At 43.2% G+C, this 23,656-nt stretch overlaps 2 protein-coding genes across 5 annotated transcripts; one reads left to right on the top strand and one right to left on the bottom strand.

The window, feature by feature from the left end:
* The first annotated feature begins 11,076 nt into the window (after window positions 1–11,076).
* On the top strand, window positions 11,077–17,846 carry MTIF3 (mitochondrial translational initiation factor 3). Of its 3 annotated transcripts, none has more exons than XM_042792875.1 (4): window positions 11,077–11,171; window positions 14,097–14,560; window positions 16,088–16,233; window positions 17,571–17,846. In XM_042792875.1, the coding sequence occupies exons 2-4, from the start codon at window positions 14,098–14,100 to the stop codon at window positions 17,781–17,783; spliced, it is 822 nt and encodes a 273-aa protein (XP_042648809.1). In that variant the 5' UTR covers window positions 11,077–11,171; window position 14,097; the 3' UTR covers window positions 17,784–17,846. The 3 variants fall into 3 exon arrangements, with proteins under 3 accessions (XP_042648809.1, XP_032846911.2, XP_032846912.2); XM_032991020.2 differs by lacking the exon at window positions 11,077–11,171 and adding an exon at window positions 11,178–11,289; XM_032991021.2 differs by lacking the exon at window positions 11,077–11,171 and adding an exon at window positions 11,584–13,414.
* On the bottom strand, window positions 17,842–23,065 carry GTF3A (general transcription factor IIIA). 2 transcript variants are annotated; one of them, XM_042792873.1, is made up of 9 exons: window positions 22,819–23,065; window positions 22,388–22,488; window positions 21,751–21,847; window positions 21,474–21,562; window positions 20,454–20,527; window positions 19,110–19,193; window positions 18,477–18,706; window positions 18,315–18,374; window positions 17,842–18,064 (listed from the first exon to the last, which is right to left on the bottom strand). In XM_042792873.1, exons 1-9 carry the CDS (start codon window positions 22,981–22,983, stop codon window positions 17,903–17,905), a joined length of 1,062 nt encoding a protein of 353 aa, XP_042648807.1. In that variant the 5' UTR covers window positions 22,984–23,065; the 3' UTR covers window positions 17,842–17,902. The 2 variants fall into 2 exon arrangements, with proteins under 2 accessions (XP_042648807.1, XP_042648808.1); XM_042792874.1 differs by having other exon boundaries at window positions 18,315–18,371.
* Between the last annotated feature and the right edge of the window lie 591 nt (window positions 23,066–23,656).

Raw genomic sequence — 23,656 nt, 5'->3', positions numbered from 1 at the left:
AATTATATTTCAAGCTCACAAAGTACAGTTGTTTTTCATTACCCATGCATGTAACTGTAAAAGCAAAGCAAATGTTACTGTTATAACATGGCATTCCTCTCCAAAGTTTACAAAAGCAGAGTGAGCTAATGGAAAAAGAACCACTAAATAAAGCACCAAGTGGCCCGGTTTCTAGGCTTACTTTTATTTTTTTCCCTTTTTTGGTAATTTAAGAAAAGATACTGCAATTTTTCCCACTTTATTTTTACCCAGACATGAAATTGCTAACAATAACTCTTATCTTTTTCAGTGGCGTGTTGAAACATGTTGGTTTAGATGAATAGGTATGAGATTTGGGTGTTAAAAAAAAAAAAATCCAGCTCTGTTGTTCTATTTCCTTGTAAACAAGCAGACAAACAAGAAACCAGTTTCTCTACGTATGCTAATTCCCTTACTTGTTAGAACCAGGCACAAATTTTATAGTACCTTGAACATGAGGAAACACTATAAAGCTGCAGATTAGTAAATTAAGATTTTTTTTTTTTAAATCCCATTACAGTCAATAATACTTACTTCTCATTAGTACATTTTGTAGAATGATTTTCCTTTGACAAATTTAAATAGAATGAATACATGTGAGCCTTTACAGCATGATTAAATTCTGCTCAGTCCTTCCAGCACTGTCTGCGTTTGTGAGTTACTTGATTTTAGCTGAATGTGGGAATAGTTCATTTGATTTCTGAGTACAATTCTATGTGTTAATGCAGAGCTGGTTTCTGAATTTCTTATCGAAACAATTACCTCCTGCTGCTCTTTATAGAAAAAAAATACGACTCATTCCTTGTGGCTCCATCATCCATGTTTAATTTATGTAAATAACTTACGGTCTGATACCATGTAAGTATCACCGGTGTATGAATCCAAATAAATACCTAAATTGCTTGGAATGTAAAAATGTCTCAGCACAATTTAAGCGCTTTAAAATTATTAACAAATAAATTCTCAACCTTCTACTCAAATACAGATTAGTTACTTATATTTCAAATGGACTGAACTTGTAGGACTGTAATTGCTTCTAAGGAAATGTATACATAAAAGTCCCAATCCTTCATTAGAGTGTAAAAGGGCAGAACCTGAAAATCACTTCAGTCCTGCTGAGTCCTGACGCAATTCACAGATAAACAAGGGTTTTTTTCACCCAAGTTGAGGTCATAATCCAAAGTTCTTGGTATGCCACTGGGTTAGATGACGCCCCCTGAGGTTCCTTCCAACCTGAATTATTCTCTGATTCTACACTTTTACCACAAAGTAGTAAAAGGTCTTTGACAGCCATTCCTCCTGGAGCTAAAAATTTGTTCCTATAACCCTATAGCATGTGGAGGGAGGGCGGAAGGGAAAGGGGAGAGACACTATTGGAATTAAACATGAGGTAGATAGTGCACTGTGGGGTCTGGAAGTCACCGATGTACAAAGTCTGGGATCAGACAATTTACACAGGACACTGAAAGCCGGCCTAGCCGTGAGAGGTTTGTTGTAGTTGCTTTCTGAGAGCACATCTGATATAAAGCCAAAAGACAGCACTGTAGGAAAGGGTGAAATGCAAAACTCTGGATGATGAGTTCTCCACATGTATCCTGTAAGAATCTTCTTGGAACAGGCAGAGCTGCAAGGGCAGGTATGGATTGGTATGAATGCTTTATTGATGAAGGATGTAGATTTTTTTGTCCAAGGGCACAGTAATTCTTTTTTTAAAGAAGTTGACATCTTGGACCATGTAGAGGAGAATCTACAGGGAATGTTGATCTTAGAGAAGATACCCAATTTTGCTGAGATCATATTGAAGAGTCACTAATCCTGACAGTGGTCCCCATCCTTACGGGGGTAAAATAGAGTAGGTTTCAGAGGTATTGTGTAAATAATTCTGGAGGAGGCTTTCTCCCTAGTCGCAGAGACATGAACTGCACCTACACAAAAGAGCAAAGGTAAGGAAAACCTATCAAAATGTGTAAGATCTATAGAGGCATGTTGTTTTATAATTCAGTTTGACAAAAATTAGGCACAGTGAAGTACTGAAGCTACCGCTGAGATTTCAGGAAGAAAAATACCTTACCAATAATTCAGGAAGCATGAAATACTATAAATCATTATTTGCTGACAACCCGGGGATCATAATTGATGTTTTTTCATGTGCAAGATGCTACACAAAAAGCAAGCAATTGGGCAGCAGGCAGGAATGCTCAGTCTTTTGAAGGACATTTTTTTTATTATTATTAAGGTTAACAGTGAAGCCTTGAGATAGCCTGGTGAAGTGCTCCATGCAGTATTTCTTTATTGTTCATTCAGATCATAGCAGTGCCTAACCTGAGAGCACAGCTCCATTGTGCTAGACATGGTCCAGACGTATAATTAGGGAAAGATCCTCCAAGGAAAAAGAGAGAGAGATTCTGTCTAAGTGGGCAAAAAGATGAGAGGAGAAGCACGGAGACTTACCCAAGGTCACAGGGCACGTCAGTGGCAGTTTTGACTGTAGTCAAAACTTGCATCTCCTGACTCCCAAGACAAGAATCAACCAGCCAACACAAGCATGAGGCAAAAGATGTAGCTGAAATTCAGGCTATATGAATCCAGGGCTTTCTGGGCTGCTCTAACTCTTCTTCTCTACCTCTCCATCATTAAAAGCAAGCCATGATCACTGACTTGTAGCAAACAAATAACCTTGCTTTGGTGTGTCTGCAGCCATCACCCACACAACTTACTTTGCAATTCTCCTCCTCACAATTCCAATCAGTCTGGACCATTTGATGCCTGCTGCCTTTGTGAAGCTTTTGAAATTAATGCTTTAAAGCCTGTAAGAGCAGCTCAGAAGAAGAAGAAAAAAAAATATTAGTTTTGCATTTTTAAAAAGATGGTCTTATTCTCCTCACAGCTGAGTTTTGGCGGCAGCTTGTGAGCAGAATAGTAAGTGGGAGGTTTTGTTGTATTTGTCTGGGCTGTGGAGAGCCATACATTTTCTCATTTGTTTTTCGCTGCAGTTGGGCCATAGGAAGCTAGCTCCTCAGCAGAGGCTGCCCCTGTGCGCGTGTGGACCGAAGAGAATGGATGGATACACAGCCCTCAGCTATTCGAGCTGGATCCTGCCATTTTCCCCACCTTTGGGGACAGAGAAGGACCCATATTTCTCCAGCTCCCTACTCCCCTTCTCTAGTCCTTTGCCAGTCAAGTGTCTATGTACATGTCTACACACAGGTCTATACACCATGCCAGTACAAACATTTCTATCTGTGAGCTGAACAGACTTTCTCTAGGTCTGCTAGCTGTCCCTTAAGGAAGAATTTATTCTACACTGACAAAAAAAGTTCATACTAACTGAATTCAAACAGAATCCTCCCAGAATTGTCAAAGCAAAGATGTGCATCTCAAAGGACGAACCCAGCCCCCCGGAGAGCAAAATCAGCTCTCAGTCACACAGCTAGGAACCCAGCGCTAGTCTGAGTTAACACAACAGTAAGTGAATTCCAAGTTTCAAGCCTTGGTCACGCAGACTGCAATGACACCCCAAATGAGATGAAATTTCTCCTGTAAGCAAATCAAAGTTGTCCCATGAGCACTGAAATAACTGATACTCAAAACGTCAAAGTTCCTGCTGTCTCTCACGTCCCACTGTAATCATTCCCACTGTTCTTCCTATCTCCTACCACAGCCCTACAAGATCAAACGCCAAAATTAAAGATAACAATAACCCCTGCAGCATATCCTCTACACCTCACCGTTGCGCCCGAGATGTCTTGGCTCCCTCTCCCACCTCTAAATCCCCCCACCGCAGCCCTCCCTCTGCCTTCCACATCATCTGGGCAGCCCCTGGGCAGCCGGCGAGGCAAAAGACACCGTGGATTGTAGTTGATCTGAGAATAGCTGTGTGTTAACTGGGCAGCCCACACACATACACTCTCTGGTCAACTGGACAAAATCTTTTGCCAGAATATGACATTAATTTGAGGGTCTCTCCACTATCTAAGCACTGATTTTCACAAAACTTGTTAGAAATATATAAATATTTATAGTTATTATAAATGCACAATAACTTTGAGGCCCCGATCTCTTTGCCAAACTGGGCTAAAGTGTCCAAGAGATTAAAGCTGTGCTGAGAACAATTGCAGAAGGAAGGATGGGAAGACAGGATGATCACATCTTTTTTTTTCTTTAGGGAAACATGTTAAAAAGAAAAAAACCCAAACTATCAGAATGCGTAGTTTGTACTTATGAATTCTCATCAGACTTAATTCAGTTCTTTGTATCAAGATAAAACAACAAAAAAAGTAGCAATTTTATTAATTAATTTTGAAGGAAAGATTGATTGGCAGAAGATGAACTGTTGTATATAAACGTGTGGAAAATCCTACTGAACTTTTTTTTTAAATTATTTTTCTTCAATAATTTTCAGAAATATTTAAACTTTTCTCATCTTTGCATTCCAAGACACTGAATGAGAACTTCACAGTGGAGCTACCCACCAAGCGTGTTTTGTAGTTTTTGCTTATTCACTAAATTGGGAGAAAAAAAAACCCAAAAAACTAGCATTATGTGTTATATGCTAAAAAAAATCTTGAAGGTTGGTGATGAAGACTGTTGTTAAGGGCATTTGACTTTGGTCATCTTTAGAGAGAGATAAAAAAGAAAATAAGATTACCTTGGGATAAAATACATCCAAACCCAGTCTGATTGTAAAGTCTGCAATAAAACACTCCTCTTGGCAAGTTACACTGGGAGGGGGGGAAAAAAAAAAAAAAAGCAGCTCCTCTGTCCATAATGTGTATTTTTTTTAACATTTACAAATTATTTTTGACTTAGCCATGCAGGGAGCCTACTTTCAACCCTCAATTTGAAAATCATGGAGGCTTTATAAAGTCTTCCACCTGCATCTCTTTTTTGCATCACAGTTCTTTATTCTCTAAAGGATGAAAACCCTGGCGTATAAAAACTTTGTTAAGCTGTCACTATCAATAGAGTAAAAAAAAAATAATGGTTGACAAAGAAGAAACAAATTGCATCTTCGAATAAGTTTCGTTCATGCTCTTGTTAAAAGCTATAACCTCTGATGTTAACTAAATTTAACCCATTCTGACCCTTGCGGTGGCCCTTAACCTTTTCTTTATTCTGCTTCCTGTGGTTGCTGAAGAAAACTGGCCCAGTCATTGGAAAAGCGCTCTCTGTTGCACACAAAGCCCCAGCCTCGCTGCTAGTCTGTCAGTAGGGATAGAATAGACGGGGAGGTCAGCACCTGTGCTGAGAAGCAGGTGACAGGGAACTGCTTGGACCATTCTAGGGCAAGTTGTAATAGTTTCTACCCTTTAAATATCGCACTGTAGTTTCGGGTATTCAAGACAGAGAAGTTCACGTTTTCTTTGTGAATGCAGACTTTAAACAAATTAATCTATTGCTGTTCAACTGACTGTAAAATTAGTAGATTTACTGTTGCAAAAAAAAAAAAAAAAAAAAAAAAAAAAAAAAAGGAGAGCTTTCACTTCCACTTTAATAAGGTCACGGGTGTGTCCTTGGCTGCCAACAAAAGCAGCTTTTAAAATCTTCGCAGCTGAACCCAGCAACTTGCAAAGGCTGCAGAACAATGCCTTAGATGTACAGTGGAAACTCCTCTCACTACAGTCAAGATGTAAAACTAGACAGTTAATAAACTTTCTACATTGGGAAGTTTTAACTTTAATTGTGTGTCACCCCAGGGACCCACAGGCTTGCTTTATGATTAACATTTTAATAAATGCAGTCAGCCTTGCTTTTCAGGGAGCAAAATCAATTCTTTGCCTGGATTCGGTAAATCAGCCCGAGCAATTTAACAGCAGAGCATGCATCTTCAAAAGATTTGTTTTAATTCCTCTAACAGGGTCAGATCTCAGAAATGAAACAAAATTTTAGCTATTTCCACTGCATCAGCATATTCTGTGCAGGGCATCAGTTTGCAGTGATCTTTAACCAGTCAACAGAATTTTGGGGGTTGCTTTAATTTTTTGCTGTCTCTTGCTAGAATAAAAACAGAGAAGAATGTGTAGGAGGCAACTTTGAAAAGCTGGGGATGGAAAAGGGTAAATAAGCTACTGCAGAATTCAGGAATCTGGACCTACTACATACCCAGAGCTTCTGTGTCCTTTGAATCCATGTTTACTCTGACGTGTTCTCTGCCATATGGCAATGCTCAGCTCAGCACAAGGGAGTTTTTCATCTGAGTTATGTGTGAAAGTGTTGTATAAACACTAACAGGAAAAGGAATGCTGAGCAGTGCATAGGGGAGGCTACGGCCCCTCTTTGAACCAAGGGGCTGCAGAACCACACGGCCATGGCTATAACTAGCACGGGGGTGGAGGCGAGTCATGCCAGCTGCTGCTGAAGAGCGGGGGGGGGGGGGGGGGAGAAAGAGGCTTTCTCCAAGTCTTCCCCAGAGCTTCCCTGCTGAAACACCCACTGCACAGGCTAAGCGGCCCCCCAGATGCTCGATACTTTTGCAAGCACAAGCGTGCAGGAGACTAACCACAGATTTAGCAATAAAATGGAAAAAACCCTGCTGTCCCACCCGCTGCTACTGGTCCATGAGCAAGAGCCCCAGGCATTGCATAAACCCAGCAATATCAGTAATAAATTCCTGATGGTCTTGCCTGGCACTTGACATTTTTTGTGCCGCATATTAAGAACTGCAGCTCCAGTTTAGAAAGCGGCAAGATGTTCACCACAGACCAAAGTGAGACCCATCCTCCACCCAGAGCCAACAGGTTCGAGCTCCTTGCAGGTGTCAGGCAACTGAGCAGCTTGTTTCTTCCGCCCACAAAATGAATGATGGAGTTTGAATGAAAGTAAACTAGAGCCTTGGGTCTCCAGGTGAGCACTTTGTCACCCAGCTAAGGGCATCCTTGCTCTCTGCTGGGCATTACAAGCAGCTCACTGTACCCAGGGTGAATAGTTAAAGGGAGATACCAACACCAAAACACAGAAGGACTGGAAACAGTTTCCAACATCCTCAGGGGACAATCAAACCAGCCCCCACAGACTGGCTGTGAATGTGAAGGAAGCTTTCCAACAGCATCTTGAGTCTCACATTGATTAATAACATTAATAACATCCACACTGGCAGATCACTTGTACTGTTCATGTATGAGGACGAGAAATCTCTCCATCCACCACCCTTTCTCCTTCTCATATATTTGCATTTTAAATTCTCAGGGGCATGAATTATCTACAGTTTGGCACCAGGTCTAGCAGAACAGGCCTTGATTTGGCACAAAAAAGAATAAAGTGAAAACAACAACTTTGCTAACCAGCTTGGGAAACTAAATGTCAAATGGAAAAAAAGACAGATGCAGATCTAGGAATTAAAAAACAAATAAATGACTGAGAATATTGTCAGGGGTGGGCAGAGGATAATGTGCATCAGGCAAAAGAGAAGCAAGTTATTATTAACGGCATTTATTACTGCTGTCCTACTGTGACAGGCACATATAAAAACATGGCCCCTGGACAATTACAGTGTAGACAGACATGAGACAAAGGACAAGGAGAAAGAGTGCAATGAACCCCCAGAAAGACCAAGTTAATTGAGGACAGACAGCATGAGAAGGCTCTACTAGTTATTGGCACACTAAATTTAATTAGAAAGCCATGAAGTAAAACAAACATCAGGTTTAAACTTAATGAATTAAATAAAGGGAAGAGAGAAAGAATGCAAGTTGTATGCTCGAGAGTACCTTGCTTTCATGCAGGTAATTTTTATCACAGCGAAGAGGATTATTAGCTTTATTGCTCCTACTAGCATTGCTGAAAATTATCTGTCTTACGGGGATGGTTCTCAGAGAGGCAATAGTAGCTAACTGCAAGCTGGGCCGCTGACAAGCTGTCCTCTAATGCATATTGCAGAGCTGAGGATGAAAAAAAAACACCTCTCTCCAGGCTTCAGCTCTGCCAAAACTTCCCTTCACAGTTACTCAAATTCCACACTTGATTTCCAGACCATGGAAAGAGCAGCAAGAACCGTTTTTGTGTCACCTTTTCTTATTGTGGAATATTTCACTCTCCACATCTGGATACTGTAGAATTTCAATACTTTATATTTCAAGAGCATCAAACTGAGATCCACTTTTCTTAGGCACTCTACTGATGTGTTGGCAATTCCTGTTCCTAAAGAGCTTACAACTAAAAAGGCATAAAGCCTGAGTGAAATCGAGAAGCGAACAAAAGAGCAGGATGGAGAAAACAGGTGCTATATGCACTGAATATGTGAAACTACAGTTGTTAGCTGGGCTGTTAACACAACTCACCATCTACTTAGCTAATTCTGTTAGTGGCATTTTTCCATATTTATTACTGCAGGCAAGGAGTTTTAATGAGAGTAAGGCGATATGAATGAATTTCAGATTGTGAACTGATTTAGTGAAGTTTCCTGGTTTTGCACACAATTACCATATGATGTCTTCTATGAAGATGGAGAGCACAGAGCAACGACAGCCTTTTTTGCATGCGTGGACCAAACTGACTGCACAACACGTGGAATTCAACTATTCGAAAACCACAGTTAAGAATAGAAAGCTTTCAAACCAAAAAGATGAAGATCAGACTTTCATTGCATTTCTTCTTTCTGGGCAGGAAGCAGGGAAAGGAAAGAGGGGTCACGTAGCTGTGACTCAAAGCAAATAAGCTAAAAAGTCCTTTTTTTTTTTTTTTTTTTTTTTTTTTTTAAGCAGGAAGGACAGTAGGCAAGGCCTCCTTCCCAGCTGCTCCCCATGGCTTAATTTTGCTCCAAATTCTGAAACAAGCACACTTTCAGCCCAAGGGCTGTTCTCGGCCCCAGCCTGGCTGGCCAAGCAGCGTCTCTCAATAGACACAAACACCTCAGCTCCTGAAAAGATGCTCTCTGAAGACATGCTGCCCCACCAGCAGCACAGGAGAACAAACTCTCACAGCGTTTAGTGTTTTGCTCGTTTAGTGTGTTACTTACAGCTGGGGTCCTAGGGTTTGTACGTGAATTTCAGCTTCCCTTTCAAAGGCAACTTCTTCTATCTCCAAATTGGAAGAAGGAGCCTGCAAACCTAAGGCAGAGCAGCCTACCAAAGAAAGTAACAAATCCCAAAGAGCCAACAAGCTTTCAGATTCGCACCACAAACGCACACACTGCTGACCCCTGCAGACACATCCCTACCACGCACCACCCACACCTCGCACACCGCAAGTTGCCACCGCCCACGCCGCCGTGGGTGCACGCCCGGTACCGGGAAGCCGTCAGGAATTCCCTCTCTAAGACTCGATTTTGGAGTTTTAGAAAGCAGGAATCCTTCATTACAGCGCCGGACACACCGGGGGTGGCTCCTCCTGACGTGTGTGTGTGTGTGTGAGAATGAAATCAACAAGCATTTATACTACCGTAATCATACATACTCATTGCATTTTTATCATACTCATAACTTTTCCAGGAACTCATTTAGCATATGTTAATGTCGCTCTCACATGTCTGTTGGAGTCTTCGGGTGGTCATGGGGGGCCTTCAGATGAAGGCTCGTAGTCTTCTTCACTGTCCACCAGTTGACCCTTACTTCTGCGTAAACTCAGTCCTGTGGTCACGTAGATCTTGTCCTCCAAGGCTGGCCTGCTCTGGTTTTGTTGCTATTTTGCAGCTTCTTTATGTTTCTTTGCACCTGCCACTACAAGGCCAAACGGTCTCCAGGAAGATTATTTATGAGTTCCTTATGCTACAGTTATTCCCACTCTTCCTCAAAAGATCAGTATTTGTTCTGCAGCACAATGGTTAAATGGCTAAAACAGCTTAAATTGATCCTAATAATTCTATTCCTCAAATATCCATTTTCTGATAATCTTAGTTTGCGGGTATCAGTGCCACCACTGACTTGTGTCTTTTTGTTGACCCTCCATGTGTCACTGCAGCCCTGGGGGAGTCAGTTGTGCGTGGGCACCCACCCCAATGACAGCGATGCTTCTCGCCGTGGCCCTCCCGGGCTGGTGGTGTGTGGCCGTGAGTGGGTGCACGTGCTGAACGCTTTGGGTGTTGCGTGTTGAGGCTGTGCTCCTCGGTCACCAGGGTCCCTGGCTGCCTATTGCCGTACATCGCTCCCCCGGCCTCCTCCACCCGTGAGACTGGGCGCCTGCCGGTGTGCCCGCCTGTGCCGTGGCGTGGGCCCGTGTCCGTGCCAGGATTGTCAGGAGCCGGCGGTGGGTGGGTGTGATACCTGTGAACTAAGGTCATTAGAAAACAGACATTTGAGGAATAGAATTATTTGGATCAATTTAAGCTATTTTAGCCATTTAGCCATTGTGCTGCAGAACAAATACTGATCTTTTGAGGAAGAGTGGGAATAACTGTAGCATAAGGAACTCATAAATAATCTTCCTGGAGACCGTTTGGCCTTGTAGTGGCAGGTGCAAAGAAATATAAAGAAGCTGCAAAATAGCAACAAAACCAGAGCAGGCCAGCCTTGGAGGACAAGATCTACGTGACCACAGGACTGAGTTTGCGCAGAAGTAAGGGTCGACTGGCGGACACAGTGAAGAAGACTACGAGCCTTCATCTGAAGGCCCCCCACGACCACCCAAAGACTCCAACAGACATGTGAGAGTGACATTAACATATGCTAAATGAGTTCCTGGAAAAGTTATGAGTATGATAAAAATGCAATGAGCATGTATGATTACGGTAGTATAAATGCTTGTTGATTTCATTCTCACACACACACGTTAGGAGGAGCCACCCCCGGTGTGTCCGGCGCTGTAATGAAGGATTCCTGCTTTCTAAAACTCCAAAATCGAGTCTTAGAGAGGGAATTCCTGACGGCTTCCCGGTACCAGCACAGCCAAGGGAACCAACCCGACCGAGCGCTTGCACACGCAGAACCGGGCGAGAGGCACCGCGCACGTACACGAGCATGGAAACACACACACGCACACACGTCGCGATGACACGGGCGAGCGCAAGCCCCCACGGGCGACCCGCCCCGACACGCCGGGGCGCGCACGGACGCGCCGGGGGGGGAGTCACACGCCCGCCTGTGCGCGCGCACCGCGGGGCGGGGAGGGGGGAGGAAGAGGAAGAGGAAGAGGAGGAGGAGGAGGAGGAAGGGGAAGAGGCGGCCCAAGCCGGTCCCTCGGCTGCTGCGGCGGGGCCGGCCCGGCCCGGCCCGGCCCGGCAGGTAAGAGCCGCCCGGCGCGGGAGGAGGGACCGGTGGGCTCCGGGTCACAGGAGGTCGCGCCCACGGTCGCACCACACGCACACCCGGGAACGCAGACGCTGCGGGGCACAGCCACGCGGTAAACGAAAGCAGCGCGTGTTTACGCGAGCCGGGAGAGCGAAAACACGCGGCAGCAACTCCGCAGCGAGGCGCGGAACCGCTCCCGTCACAGCTGCGCGCAGCTGTCGGCACCGAGGCGTTCCCGCGTGGGGCAAAACACGTCCTGCGAGTGCAGGGACAGCCCCTTGCTAACGCGGGGACTGAGTGACGCAAATGCACCGAGCAAAATACACTTGCCTGCCGTATTGTCTGAAGAAAAATCCTTCCATTAAGAGGAGTCATTTTCTCTCTCAGGCAGCCGAGGCAGGATTTATTAATTCAAATAGCAACAGAGAATGAAGAAGAATAAAGCAAGCCCATGTATTTAGCAGCGCATGACTAACTTTTCTTTAAAACAAACTATTATTCCATTGCTGTGATACTATTACGTAAATTGCGGAAGTCAGTAACTGACAAAGGCAAGCCAGGCTCCTCTAAATGCAAGATTAATTACAGCATTTTGTGTTTCACCCAGATTATGGTCTGCAAGTCTGCAGCGCGCGATCTGCAGCCGGTTTATGAAACCACTTTAAAAATAAGGACTTCTCGGCTTTTGTGTGGCTACACTGCTGGTGCACAAAGATACCGGTGTGTCGGCGGTGGGTGTTGAGTGGTAGGGCCGTCGCCACAGCTGAGAAAAAGCTGTTTCCCACGGCCCGTGGTGCTGGTCCGGAGTCGCAGAGGCGCAGCCTGGGGCAGGAAGGGACCAGAGGTGGTTTTTGGCCTCTGCTGTGAATATCCCGGTATTTCTCTTCGGCGCCCTGCAGCCTGCTGAGTTCGGGGCCCTTGCGAGAGCACACAGCTGAGTCAGGCTGCCCTGCTTTATGAACCAATCCGGTACCATCTGCAAACACTTTATATCAGCTCCGTCCCTGCTGCAAAAATGTGAAGTCTGTGCCAGGCTCCAAACTGACCCCATTTTCAGACTTGGTTTATTTGCAGGCGGGTAATTTCACTCGTTCCTGGGCCAACACTGCTTAGAATGATAGTTTCTTGGCTCATTCTTTGCACCTTCTCCATGTATATATATGCACATGGATACTTGTTTACACAATGTCACACACACACACATATATATATGTATGTATGCACATATATATGGAGTCACATTCCTTCCTAGGCAGAAGTCACGCTGTTGCCAGCTCCTCTGGTATGACCCGGTTTTGAGTTCCTGTATCCTCTTCAGCTTTCCCTGTACCTGCTGCCTTTTCAACATGCAATACTGAAACTGCAGATAATACTCCACTGTTTGCTTTTCATTTCTAAAGGTCTTGCAGCTGTTAAAAAATGGCCGATTCCTGAAGTTTTCAACAAAATGCAAATAATGGTCAGGTGCACCAAAACTCCCAGGGGGGTTCCATGAACCAGGGCAGAATGGGAAAAAAATACAACGGAAGAAATGTCTCAAAGATCAGTTTTGTTAGCCTTCAAATTTCAAGCACTGGCGTGTTTTGAGGCTTGTTTTGAAAGTTTATAGCTTCATGAGTACCATGCCAGGATAGAAATCTGTACCAATTTATTTGAATTTTAATTTGCAACCAGGGATCTTAGGCATATGAATCTGTTATTTTCCTGTCCACATATTACAGGCAACTCTTACCTGTGTCTTTATTTGTCTGTATTTTTCTCTTTTTTCCATCATTCAAGAAGGAAAATATCATTATTGGTGTTTTTATTAAATGCTTCTGGTGAAATGGTACTTAAGTGCATGCTTTCTGCATGTAAGATATCTAAATAGTTTTGATAACTGGAAAAAATCAGCTTACTATAAACAGGAATGTGCTGCCCTATATTTAATGTTTATGAAATTTAAATGTTAAGTGTCTGGTAAAATAGGTTTAAAATTAAGTTTTTACTTTGAAGCATGGCTGAATCAGTAGAAGTTGAGCCTAAAAGACAGTGAAAACACTTTTAATTTTTTTTTTTAAGGTTACTGAAATAATATTAGTGCTTAATCCATATAAGACCAAGTAACTAGCTGGATTACTTCCACAGAATTACATTTGGAAAACAGAAAAAATACACAATTTGGTGTCAGTGCTACAAGAAGCAAGTTGCATTCTAGCTCTGGGAGGGTCCAACCCTAGGATAAACCATACTTTCAGGTATAGTAACGGTTACTTTGTCATGTTTTAATGACAAGGTATTTTGCATAGCAGTCTTACCTTGTATGGTTAAGGTTTTGAAATTCCAAAACCTAACAAAACATAGAAGAGTCGGACTGTAGATGAGGGAGTGGCTGCTGACAGACATTGCACAAATCGCCATTTCATTCACTATGTGATTAGGATGGTTCTGAGTTAATGTGGCTTAAATGAAACTTTCCAGAGAAGGAACCAGGAAGAAAGTCCTAGTGTTAGATACTACATGAAAAAAAATGGACTGAAAATATTAAAAGTGAAAGCCTATTTATTTTGACAGCAAATTCTCCCTCTTAACCATTGGTTGATCTCTCTAAACACAAAAAAGCTGTGCAAGAGTAGATACCGTTGTGAGGAGAAACGAACTATAAGTATTAGATTCTTTAAAGGAGTGCAGGCTCAAATTTTAAAATACTGAAGAGAACATCAGCTCTTAATAAATTTTGTCAGATTTTCCCTCTGGGTTAAAGCTGTTACTGTAAAATTACTGTTGATTGCTCATTCCATGTAGTAACACCATGCATCTTTTGGAAGGAGTAGTTTTAAGGGCTAGGGTTTACCAAACTGAGTCAGGTCTTTCTAATATAACTAGAAGAATCTGACTGATGGGGGTTAACTTGTTTTTTCTTCTTCCTTGCTTCCTCAGAATGACTGCCTTTTGCATAATGAAACGTTTATGTCAAGCAACCAGAAATGAGAATAGATATGCAAAAAGATTCTTTGGCACCCTTCTGAAACAAGCACCACAAAAGAGCGTCTTTTCTCCATTCTGGATGGTGGTACCTGACCCTAGCAAGTCAGCTGTGCTTGGACTTACTCAACCATTTTGTACAGCTGAAACATCTCCCAAGGAACCAAAAAGGAAAGCAGCATTTGGAAGCGTTGGGCGAAGAATTCCCTATCGGATTTTGCACTTAATCAACCAGGATGGAGAGAGCTTAGGAACTATGCACCGAGCAGAGGCACTCAAGCTTATGGATCAGCAGAACCTGAAACTAGTTCTCCTTCGTGAGAATGCAGAACCTCCTGTATACAGATTAATGTCTGGGCAGCAGATTCACGAAGAACAGCTTAAACGTGCAGAGAAAAAAAAAGCAAGTCCAAATCCAGGTATGTACATTGTTGACATTACAACAGCAAGCACTTTGAAAAATGCTGTATGAAAAGCGGTTTCAGCAGATGAAATCCTCTTACTTGCATTTGTGTAAATCCAAAGCGATGTCAGTGCAGTCCGTGCTATTAAGGATTTGCAGTGGTGAATATAAAATTTTGGATTAGTCTAGTCTTCCACAGAGAAGCCTTCTCTTGCCTTCTCAGGATTTACTATTTTGGCATCTGCTGGCTTTTCTAAAAATCTGCTTTTATTTAAGTGAATGTAACTAGACTGGTTCCATGAGACGCACAGGATTTCTGTTCTTTTACTAAGGCTAAAGTGACAGGCAGTTTTTACAAACCGAGCACCAGATACACCAGTATAATTACATAATTTTGTCATCAGTAGTCATGAAACCTTCTCTTCCCAGCTTGCTGCTAGGAAGAAAAGTCTAGAGCCCTTTCTAGTATAGAGTAAGGGAACAGCTTTTTTTTTCAGTACTGAACAGTTTTCAGTGTTTTTATTTAAGTCAGCCTGCTCCAGCAGCCTAAAGTGAGTTGGGCAAAGAGGTTTCAGAAAAGGCATCTGACCTTGTATCCTCTTTTCTTACCCTCAAGTTAATGAAGGTATCTGTGCTTTGGGTAGAGTTCTGATTTTAGAAGAGAGCACTACTGTGGCAGTGAGTTTTTCTGTTCAAGAAACTTAAAAAAAAAAATATATATATATATATTCAAATGGTAACTACTTTAGAGACTCTTTAAGGAGGAAAAGACCACAAATTGTTCAAATATATTACAAAGCATTATACTTCCAGCTGAATATTGCATTTCACCATTCAAGAAAATGGGCTCAAGATGAGGAGCTATCTAACTTCAAAGCTTCTACATTCAACTATACTATATGCAGAATGTAGGAATTTGCACACTAAGTCTTTAATTTCACATCTAATGCTTACCTGTTTATTTTTGTTAGGCCTACTTTGTGGGTGGAATGAACAAAACTGTAATTAAAATAAAAAAAACTTTAAGCCTTCTGACCCTGAAGAGACTTCCTTGTGTGCCTTAAACATGCACTCAGTTTCACAATTATGACAGTAAGTCTGAGATATCAAGTAGCCACCTTCTAAGATATCAAGTAGCCACCTTCTAAGATATCAAGTAGCCACCTTCTAAGATATCAAGTAGCCACCTTCTAAGATATCAAGTAGCCACCTTCTAAGATATCAAGTAGCCACCTTCTAAGATACCAAGTAGCCACCTTCTAAGATATCAAGTAGCCACCTTCTAAGATACCAAGTAGCCACCTTCTAAGATACCAAGTAGCCACCTTCTAAGATACCAAGTAGCCACCTTCTAAGATACCAAGTAGCCACCTTCCAAGATGAGAGTGGTGCATGCTGAGACAATGAGATTGGGATGTTCTGTGTATGAGGAAACAGCATGGGAGAAGGGAGTTAAGCAGACAAAGCACTATAAGCTGCTGAAAGAGCTAATACAGGTTTGTCAGATGTTACGCCAACACAGTTTTAGTTCTGTTTTAAACAGGGCTGGTTCAGAAGGAGTTATCCTTTTCTTCAGCTATTGCCAAGAACGACTTAGAGACCAAGACTAAACAGATAGCACAGTGGATTGAAAAGAAATACCATGTTAAAGTTACCATCCGGCAAGCAAAAGATAGCAATACAGACATGGTAAGTGGCCTCCTGAAAATTGGACCGATCAATTTCATTAAATAGCTGTACTTGTATTAACTTCCCCTATTCAGTTCTGCCACGTTTTTTCTAATATATCATGTACTGCTAAAATAGGCAAAGGTCTAGGTCCCGTTAAAGTAATGGTTGCCCCACTTTAAGCTGCATCTGTTCAAACACTGCAATTCTAGAAAAATAGTCCCACCAAGACAATTCAAATACCGTACTTTAAGAATGCAGTTGTAATACTGGCTTTGACATCAGTCTAAGCAGTTCCTACTTCTTTGCAGCACCACCTTATTAACTGGGATAATGAAATTTTCCTGTCTATGCTTTACACCCAGTCACCCACTGAAAAGTTTAATAGTAAGGTTTAAAAAAAATCTGCTGTATTTTAGCTGGATTATTTCAGTAATCTAACTGTTCTTCTGAAGATCCATTTGTGCAGCTGTGGCTAAGGTTAGTTGTGCACTGCTGTGTGAGAAACTACTGGAATGCTGTTCCAAGACTGGCAAAGTAAACATTTATAAAGATGTAAGGGAGCTGGTGGCAACCTACTCACTAGTATAATTGCAGGGCCTTGAGACTTGTCTTAATTGTCTTTTGCACAAATGGCTTTTTCATAAAGATTCCATGTAAGATTTTTTTTTTTTCCTTTTAATATGTGTAGTGAATTAGGTCTCCTTGATGATTCTCTCTAGTAAATTGCTGGGGAAAAAAAATATGGTATCACTTCATCCAAAAGTAACAAAACTCTTTATAGGAAGTTGAATTCACAGGGAAAGGGTAGCAAGAGGAAGAACTGGATATGGGAGGGAACAGAGCATTTTATGATGCTGTCCAGATTTGGGTTGTCCTTAAATTTGAAAGCTTAATTATGAGCTTAAGAGTTCAGCTTGTTATATCAATGCACTGTATCACTCAGTTCAATACTACCACGTTATATCAATGCACTGTATTACTCAGTTCAATACTACCACGTTCTACTAACCTTAGTACAAGACTGCCCCTTAAGAGGAAAGCCCCATAAATATACCTGAATCTAGCAGAAGAGGGTGGGAGGAGTCAGATGCAGTCCACTTCCATGGACACTTTTAAACAGCAAAACAGGATGAGTCAGGAATTGGCTTAATCCCTCTTGTAACTTTCCTAAACCTGCTTATGAGTAAAGAACAAATGGTTAGGAAAAGATAAGATGAACTGCTTAAACCAGGACTAGCAACTAGCTCATTTCAGCTAATAGCTAAACCACAAGCAGATCATGTCACTACAGACCAGCCTGACATTTTTCTGTGTCCTGTGTTTGTGCATTTAGTCCTATTTTTCTCCTTTTTTAGTTCATGCTTTTTGATCAGATTTTGGAACCTATGTCTGCGAAAGCCACTTATCTTTCTAAGCCAAAAGTTACTAGAGAAGGAGTGAGTGCCTGTGTTTTGAGACACATGTCTGACAAAGAGTTGAAAGCATATCAGAAGATGGAAAAACAGAAAAACATTACAGTAAAGAAAGATGAAAATGAAGATCTGAAGTCAGATGAGTTGCATCAGTGACTTTATGAAGAGGTATAAACAATGTCTTATTTAAAAAAAAAAATAAAAATAAACTAAATAAAAGTTGTTGTTAAGCTTTATGTTGGTTATTCCATGAAGAATGTTGTTTCAGTTAACTTTTACTGCAGAGACAGAATTTCAACAGTTGGTATTTCATTTTCCATGGGCTTGTCCGTTGTCTTGCTTTCTGTCACAACCACATCCTTTCCTGACTGTACTTTAGGAGGAATGTAGCCGCTCAGACGAGAAGCTAAGCTCCTCTTAGGACGAGAACGCTTCGCCTGGCAGAAATAAACCCAGAATTAGCAACTTAACATTTGTGGAGCAAGGACTACTAATGTGGTGGGGAAAGAAGAAATCAATTAATAGGCCAGCACTGCATTATTTAAAGGAGCTTCCAAAATGAGGAATCTCTACGTAGATAGCTGGCCTGTTTTCCTGCTTGAAGTCACGTTCTAAAACAGATAAGGTTTACCGTCCTCTGAAGTGACAGGGTAGAGTTTAGAGGACTTTTACAAGAGTGTAACTTACTTTCAAGGGCAGCTTTCTCTTTTCAGGATCATGTACAACTGCGTGCCTTGCTAGGCTCTGCTACAGTTACAAAGAGCAGGGGGGGAAAAAAAAAAAGTTAGGGAGTTAGGTTTATCATTTCGTATTATGGGATTCGGATGAGGAGAGTGTAAAAATACATACCTTCATCGCAAACACTTTTCCACAGCCTGGATAATCACAAGAGAATAGCTTTTTCTCCTCATGAAAAGAGAGAATATGGCTTTGAAGGTTAAATACAGTTGTGTAAGTTCGCCCACATCCTTCTCTTGGGCATCGGCAGAATTCCCTCTCCACAGCATGCGTTTTTTGATGCTGCTTGAGGTAATCTTTCCTTTTAAAAGTTTTGTGACACTCACTGCAAACTATCGGCTCTGAGTGGGATAGAGACAGTATAAATTAACAGCTTCTTACAAGAACTCAGAATCAAACCCTAGTAGTCCTCTAGAACAATACTAAAATCCACATGAAATGCAAGGAACTCAAAGACTGGAAAGAATAATGCAGTATGAATTACCCAGCTCTGAAATTGTACATTATATAATTTCTCATTAACTGGATCACAAAACAAAGTTAGTATACTGGGTAGCATTTTCATCAGTTAGAGGTTAGCCAGAGTGACAACCATTTTACAGACAGGTGTTAGTAAATGAGTTTGTCTAGATGATATAACAAGTTGATGAAATGAGTCCTGCAAGGACTCCACTTCAAATTAGCATTTTGTCTCCTATTTGTATCAAAAGTTAAGTTCTGTTTACTAAAGCATTTTCAGTTTACCTGTATGACTTTCTTTATTATGTTTCTGAAGCTCTGTCCAAGTTTTTCCAGTATAGGAGCAGTTTTCTTTCTTGCATGCATAGCCTGTTGGGACAGGACAGATGTTTACAATCACCAAGGTTCTGGCAAACACAGTCAAGTTTTACAAGGGGGAACTCCACTTTTAGCATTTGAAAATTTAAAAGCCAGTATTCCTCCTCTCCTCCCATACTGCACAGTGTTGGGACAAGAGATGGCGAACACAAATTAGAACATGAGAAAACCCTAACAGGTTGAAGGAAGAAACCTTATATCGCTGACACAAGTTGTCCAGAGAAGCTGTGGATTCCTTACCCCTACAAACATTGAAAACTTGACTGGACACAGTCTCAGCAACCTGCTCTAACTGACCCCACCTTGAGCAGGGAGTTGAACGAGATGACCTCCAGACATCCTTTCCCACCTATATGATTTTATGAAACTCTCTCTCTCCTTGCTTCAGTAAAGCTACTTCCTCACCAGCCATACACTTTCACTCAAATAGATGAAAATAACTGTTATAATACATATTGTCTCTATATAAATATTTGTATTACATATTAAAAAAATAAGATGTTGACCATGCAGTAATATTCCAGAGCCTAAAGAGACTTTGCCATTCTATCAAGCAGACAGAATGGTTTTTAAATGAACCACAGAAAGTCAGCACTATTTAAATCCCAGGACTGGAACGGTCAAACAACTATGAACAAATCCCTGTCTTAAGAAAGGAATACAGTATGAATCACAGCTTTTTGGATACTCTTCCTACTCCATTGGGCTTGTTTTTTATCTAGCATTGGAAAGCAGGTTAGCTGTCAGTAGTACTAAAAGAACGGATAGGAGTGTAGCAGGATTAGCTCAAACATACATGACCACCTCCTGACGATTCCACTCAGTATTTTTCGCATAGGTACATTAACAACTTTAGAAATGCAGGCCTACATGGTTTTGCCAAGGCTCCATAGGAAATTTGTGGCAGAACTGGCATGATCCTAACCTCTGGAGGTATAGGCTAGTGCCCTAACCATTAGCCTGCCTCCAGAGGATGGATTATTGACAAGGTAGCACATTAGGAAAGAAAAACAACTGAAGGAATCCTGAGCTCTGTTCAGCCAGCCACAAGTACATTGTAACTGAACGCTGCAATGCCTTCAGCTATACCCCATTCGACTATTCAAAAGGGTTGTTCTTGTTTTGTCTGTCTGGATCACTAGGCCCAGAATACTTTAATGTCTGTCATACATCCCTACATACTCTCTGTACTGGAAAACATTGTTTTTCCTTTGCTAAAACATAACTGAGGGAAGAAGAAAAAACTGTTACCTTCATGTATCTTCTCGTGCCGCTTTAGATGACTTGGAGTAGAAAAGTACTTTCCACATCCTTCATTACTACATCTAGGTATAAAATACACTAGTTTAATTTCTTTCACTGCATCTATGTATTTTTTGTTCTTAAAGTCAAGAACAACTAAAATAAACAAAATAATTCAAGTTTCCTCTTGCCTAGAGATCGGTTCTGTGTCCCTCCCACATTGTAAAAGTAAATTCCATAACATGTTTCCAATAGAGGACTCTGATCCCCTCGAAAGTTAAAACTATAGTAGGATTTCCACATATACAGCAAGTTAAGTTTTAGCTAAAGAATCAGGTCTCCTATCATCCCTACACAGTAGGCACTTCAAACATAAAAGAGAGATAGAAAGAAGAGGGTTTAAGTGGCCTGTACAGATCTAGCAAAGCGCTGGCAGTATTTTTGTGCCTGTCCCCCGGCCATACCAGTGCACTCTATTTAAGTGGAACACTCCTGTCAAGTGTGTTCCACCTGTAAGAAATACAAGACTAAACTTTGCTTTCATTAGATCTATATTGACGTGTCATGTAAATAATGGAGTTGTAATGCACAGGTTCTCGGACTGGTATCCAAGCCGCTCACCTTTTTTAAGCTACTGCTCACTTTAACACTAGCCAAGTCCCTGCCTTTTACTGGAAAACAGAGGTAGCTGCATTTTTCATTACTGTGCAAGCTCTTATGCTCGTATTTCAGACTGTGTGAACTAAAAACTGAGGGGGGGGGGGGGTGTTGTTTATTTTTCCTGTGAACCTGTAACAAACCCTAAGAAGTGTCTGGCATGCTGAATTTACAGAGCACTGAGATCATTGTCTGAAACAGACTACTGAGCAAAGGCCTAGTACAAGAGATGTACTTACAGCCATGGCTACAAATTCATTCCAGCTTTTTTTTAAATGCCACATCAATTAAAAGGTTGAGAAAAGGCACCTGTTTTCATCTACAGTGTTCAAACAGAATTGTTAAGGTTCATTATTAAAATTATCCACCTACTTGAAGGGATGTTCATTGGTGTGGTGACATTGATGAACTTTAAGTTGTTGGTGTTTCCTGAAAGACTCGTTACAGCCTTCAAAGTCGCACTATTTAAGAAATTAAGTTATCATTAGAGGCCAAATGACAAAACAGTCCACATGTGTTTGCCAAAATCCCAAGCACAGTATTTGAACTCATCCAAGTACCGCATAATAACAAGTTGAAGTATTTCCCTAGATAAACAAAAAGGAGCTTGTTTAACCTCCACTTTACAATATCAGAGGTAATTACTCACCACATACTGCTTTTGCCGATTTTGATGCTTGCGCTCAATGTGCTTCTTTAAGTTTGATTTTGTTCCAAATTTCTCATTGCACCCATCAGCTGTGCACCTACAAATGAACCGTTGTCTCTTATTATCACTCTCAAACAGCAATTTGTTTCCTAGGCAGATACACATATCATTGGACAAGAAGAATGCATGAAGAATAACCAAAACTCACGATCCAAATATAAAAATTTGCTTTAAAGACAGAAAAAGCCAGAGGCTAAGCTACAATCAAAGGCTACAGAACACATATTAGAAGAGATTCTTAATAGAACATGTAGAAATTCCTAGCTCCTAGTCCATGACATGCAGCTATTAAGGGCTTAGTAATAGGAGATAACTCCCCTTCCTTCTTTTAATTCTGCACTCTAGGGAGAGATCTGTCCCATCCTTTAAGTATCTATTGTGGATCACTGCCAGACAGGAGGTTTCTGGCTGAGGAGATTCCCCACATCTCACCCGGTGTGCACACTGGTCTAGCAGCACTCCCGATACAGAAGCTAGGCATGCACGCTCTGCACCACACACACACCACTTTTAACTCCCCTTCGTTTCCGTAAGAACAAGCCTCGCCCATTTCAAGAAGTAAAAAACTTGGCCTTACTCGAACGGCTTTTCCCCGGTGTGCGTAAGAAGGTGTCGAGCGCGGTGGAAATCCCTCGTGAAGCCTTTCCCGCAGCCTTCATAATCGCAAACGTACGGCCTCTGGAAGAGAGAGAAGGGTTGTTCAGAGACGGCAAGCCGCACCTCAGGGGGCTCGCCTGCTTCCAGGAGGCTGCCTTCAGCGGGCTGCCCCGGCGGCGGTTACTTCAGCCACAGCCCACGCAGCCCCCCACACACACCCCACGGTGTGCTGGCTACCCACGAGGCGAAGCCGCCTGCCGGGCCCGGTGACGGCGACCCTCATTTCGGTCACCCCACCCCACACACCCCCGCCCTACAGAAGGGAGGGAGGGGCGGCCGAGCGGGGGACCCCCTCAGGGGCAGCCCGCGGCCCCGCCTCGCCTCGCCTCGCCTCACCTCACCTCACCTCACCTTGCCCGTGTGCCGGCAGAGGTGCGCGTCCAGCCTCCAGGCCTTGTTGAAGGTGGCGTCGCAGCCGGGGAAGGAGCAGATGAAGGGGCGGGCGGGGAGCGCGCTCCCGCCTCCGTCCACGCGGCCCCGGCCCTGCGCGCGCCCGGCCGCCCGCTCCCCCGCCATGCACGTGACCGGCTCCTCAGCGGGGAATGTCCCTTCCCGCCGCCCGTCCTCGCGCCCGCCGCGCCGCGGGGCGGGGCGGGGGGCGGCGCATGCGCGGTATGGCGGGGCGGGGTCCTCGCCCCCTCCCGTCCCCCCCCCCGCCGTCGGTGAGGCGGTCGCCGTCCTGCGCGGGTCGCCGTCCTGCGCGGGGCTGTGGGGGGAGCCCCAGGGCCGCGTCCTCCACAGCCCAGAGCTCGGGTCCTGAGAGCGGCCCCGATCCGCCACGCTTCCTCCGCGGCCTCCCGCACCGGGCGCGAACCCCCGGCTGCTGCCTGGCGTGGAGCCATCTCACGCGCCAGAGGAGATCAAAAATAGCTAATTCTGCGTCCCGCCAGGGATTTAGGGACATACGAGCTACGCTGCCTCCCCAGGAAGCCCTGCATGGCTTTCGCAGGTGCCGGGTCAGGTCCTGGGCGATGTCTCACAAGCGGTTTTGGTTTGAGTCCCGGCCTTGCCGGGGGAGAGGATGGGTCTGCGTGGTGCTGGTTAGCTTCTGGTCCGGGCCAGGGGAATTTCATGGACCTAGACATCAGCCTCTGCTGCGCACTCCCTGCCGCCGGCCCCAAAATTCAGGCCTTTGCAGCCCAGGTGTCTCTGCTGTCCAGGATCCTGTGGCGGAGGTGGCCTGTCACCC

Source organism: Tyto alba, unplaced genomic scaffold, assembly GCF_018691265.1.
Source record: "Tyto alba isolate M040663 unplaced genomic scaffold, T.alba_DEE_v4.0 Super-Scaffold_2, whole genome shotgun sequence".
Classification (NCBI taxonomy): Eukaryota; Metazoa; Chordata; class Aves; order Strigiformes; family Tytonidae; genus Tyto; species Tyto alba.
The sequence above is the reverse complement of the archived record's forward strand: the minus strand, read 5'-3'. Positions and strand labels throughout refer to the sequence as shown.

Excerpts from the sequence above, each read along its gene's own strand:
- MTIF3 (XM_042792875.1), top strand. The coding sequence starts at position 14,098 with ATGACTGCCTTTTGCATAATGAAACGTTTATGTCAAGCAACCAGAAAT. Across the intron at positions 14,561-16,087 it reads AAAAGCAAGTCCAAATCCAG|GGCTGGTTCAGAAGGAGTTA; the intron begins GTATGTACATTG and ends TGTTTTAAACAG. Across the intron at positions 16,234-17,570 it reads AAGATAGCAATACAGACATG|TTCATGCTTTTTGATCAGAT; the intron begins GTAAGTGGCCTC and ends CTCCTTTTTTAG.
- GTF3A (XM_042792873.1), bottom strand. The coding sequence starts at position 22,983 with ATGGCGGGGGAGCGGGCGGCCGGGCGCGCGCAGGGCCGGGGCCGCGTG. Across the intron at positions 22,489-22,818 it reads TCTGCCGGCACACGGGCAAG|AGGCCGTACGTTTGCGATTA; the intron begins GTGAGGTGAGGT and ends TCTCTCTTCCAG. Across the intron at positions 18,375-18,476 it reads GAAAAGTGTTTGCGATGAAG|CAGAGCCTAGCAAGGCACGC; the intron begins GTATGTATTTTT and ends TTGTAACTGTAG.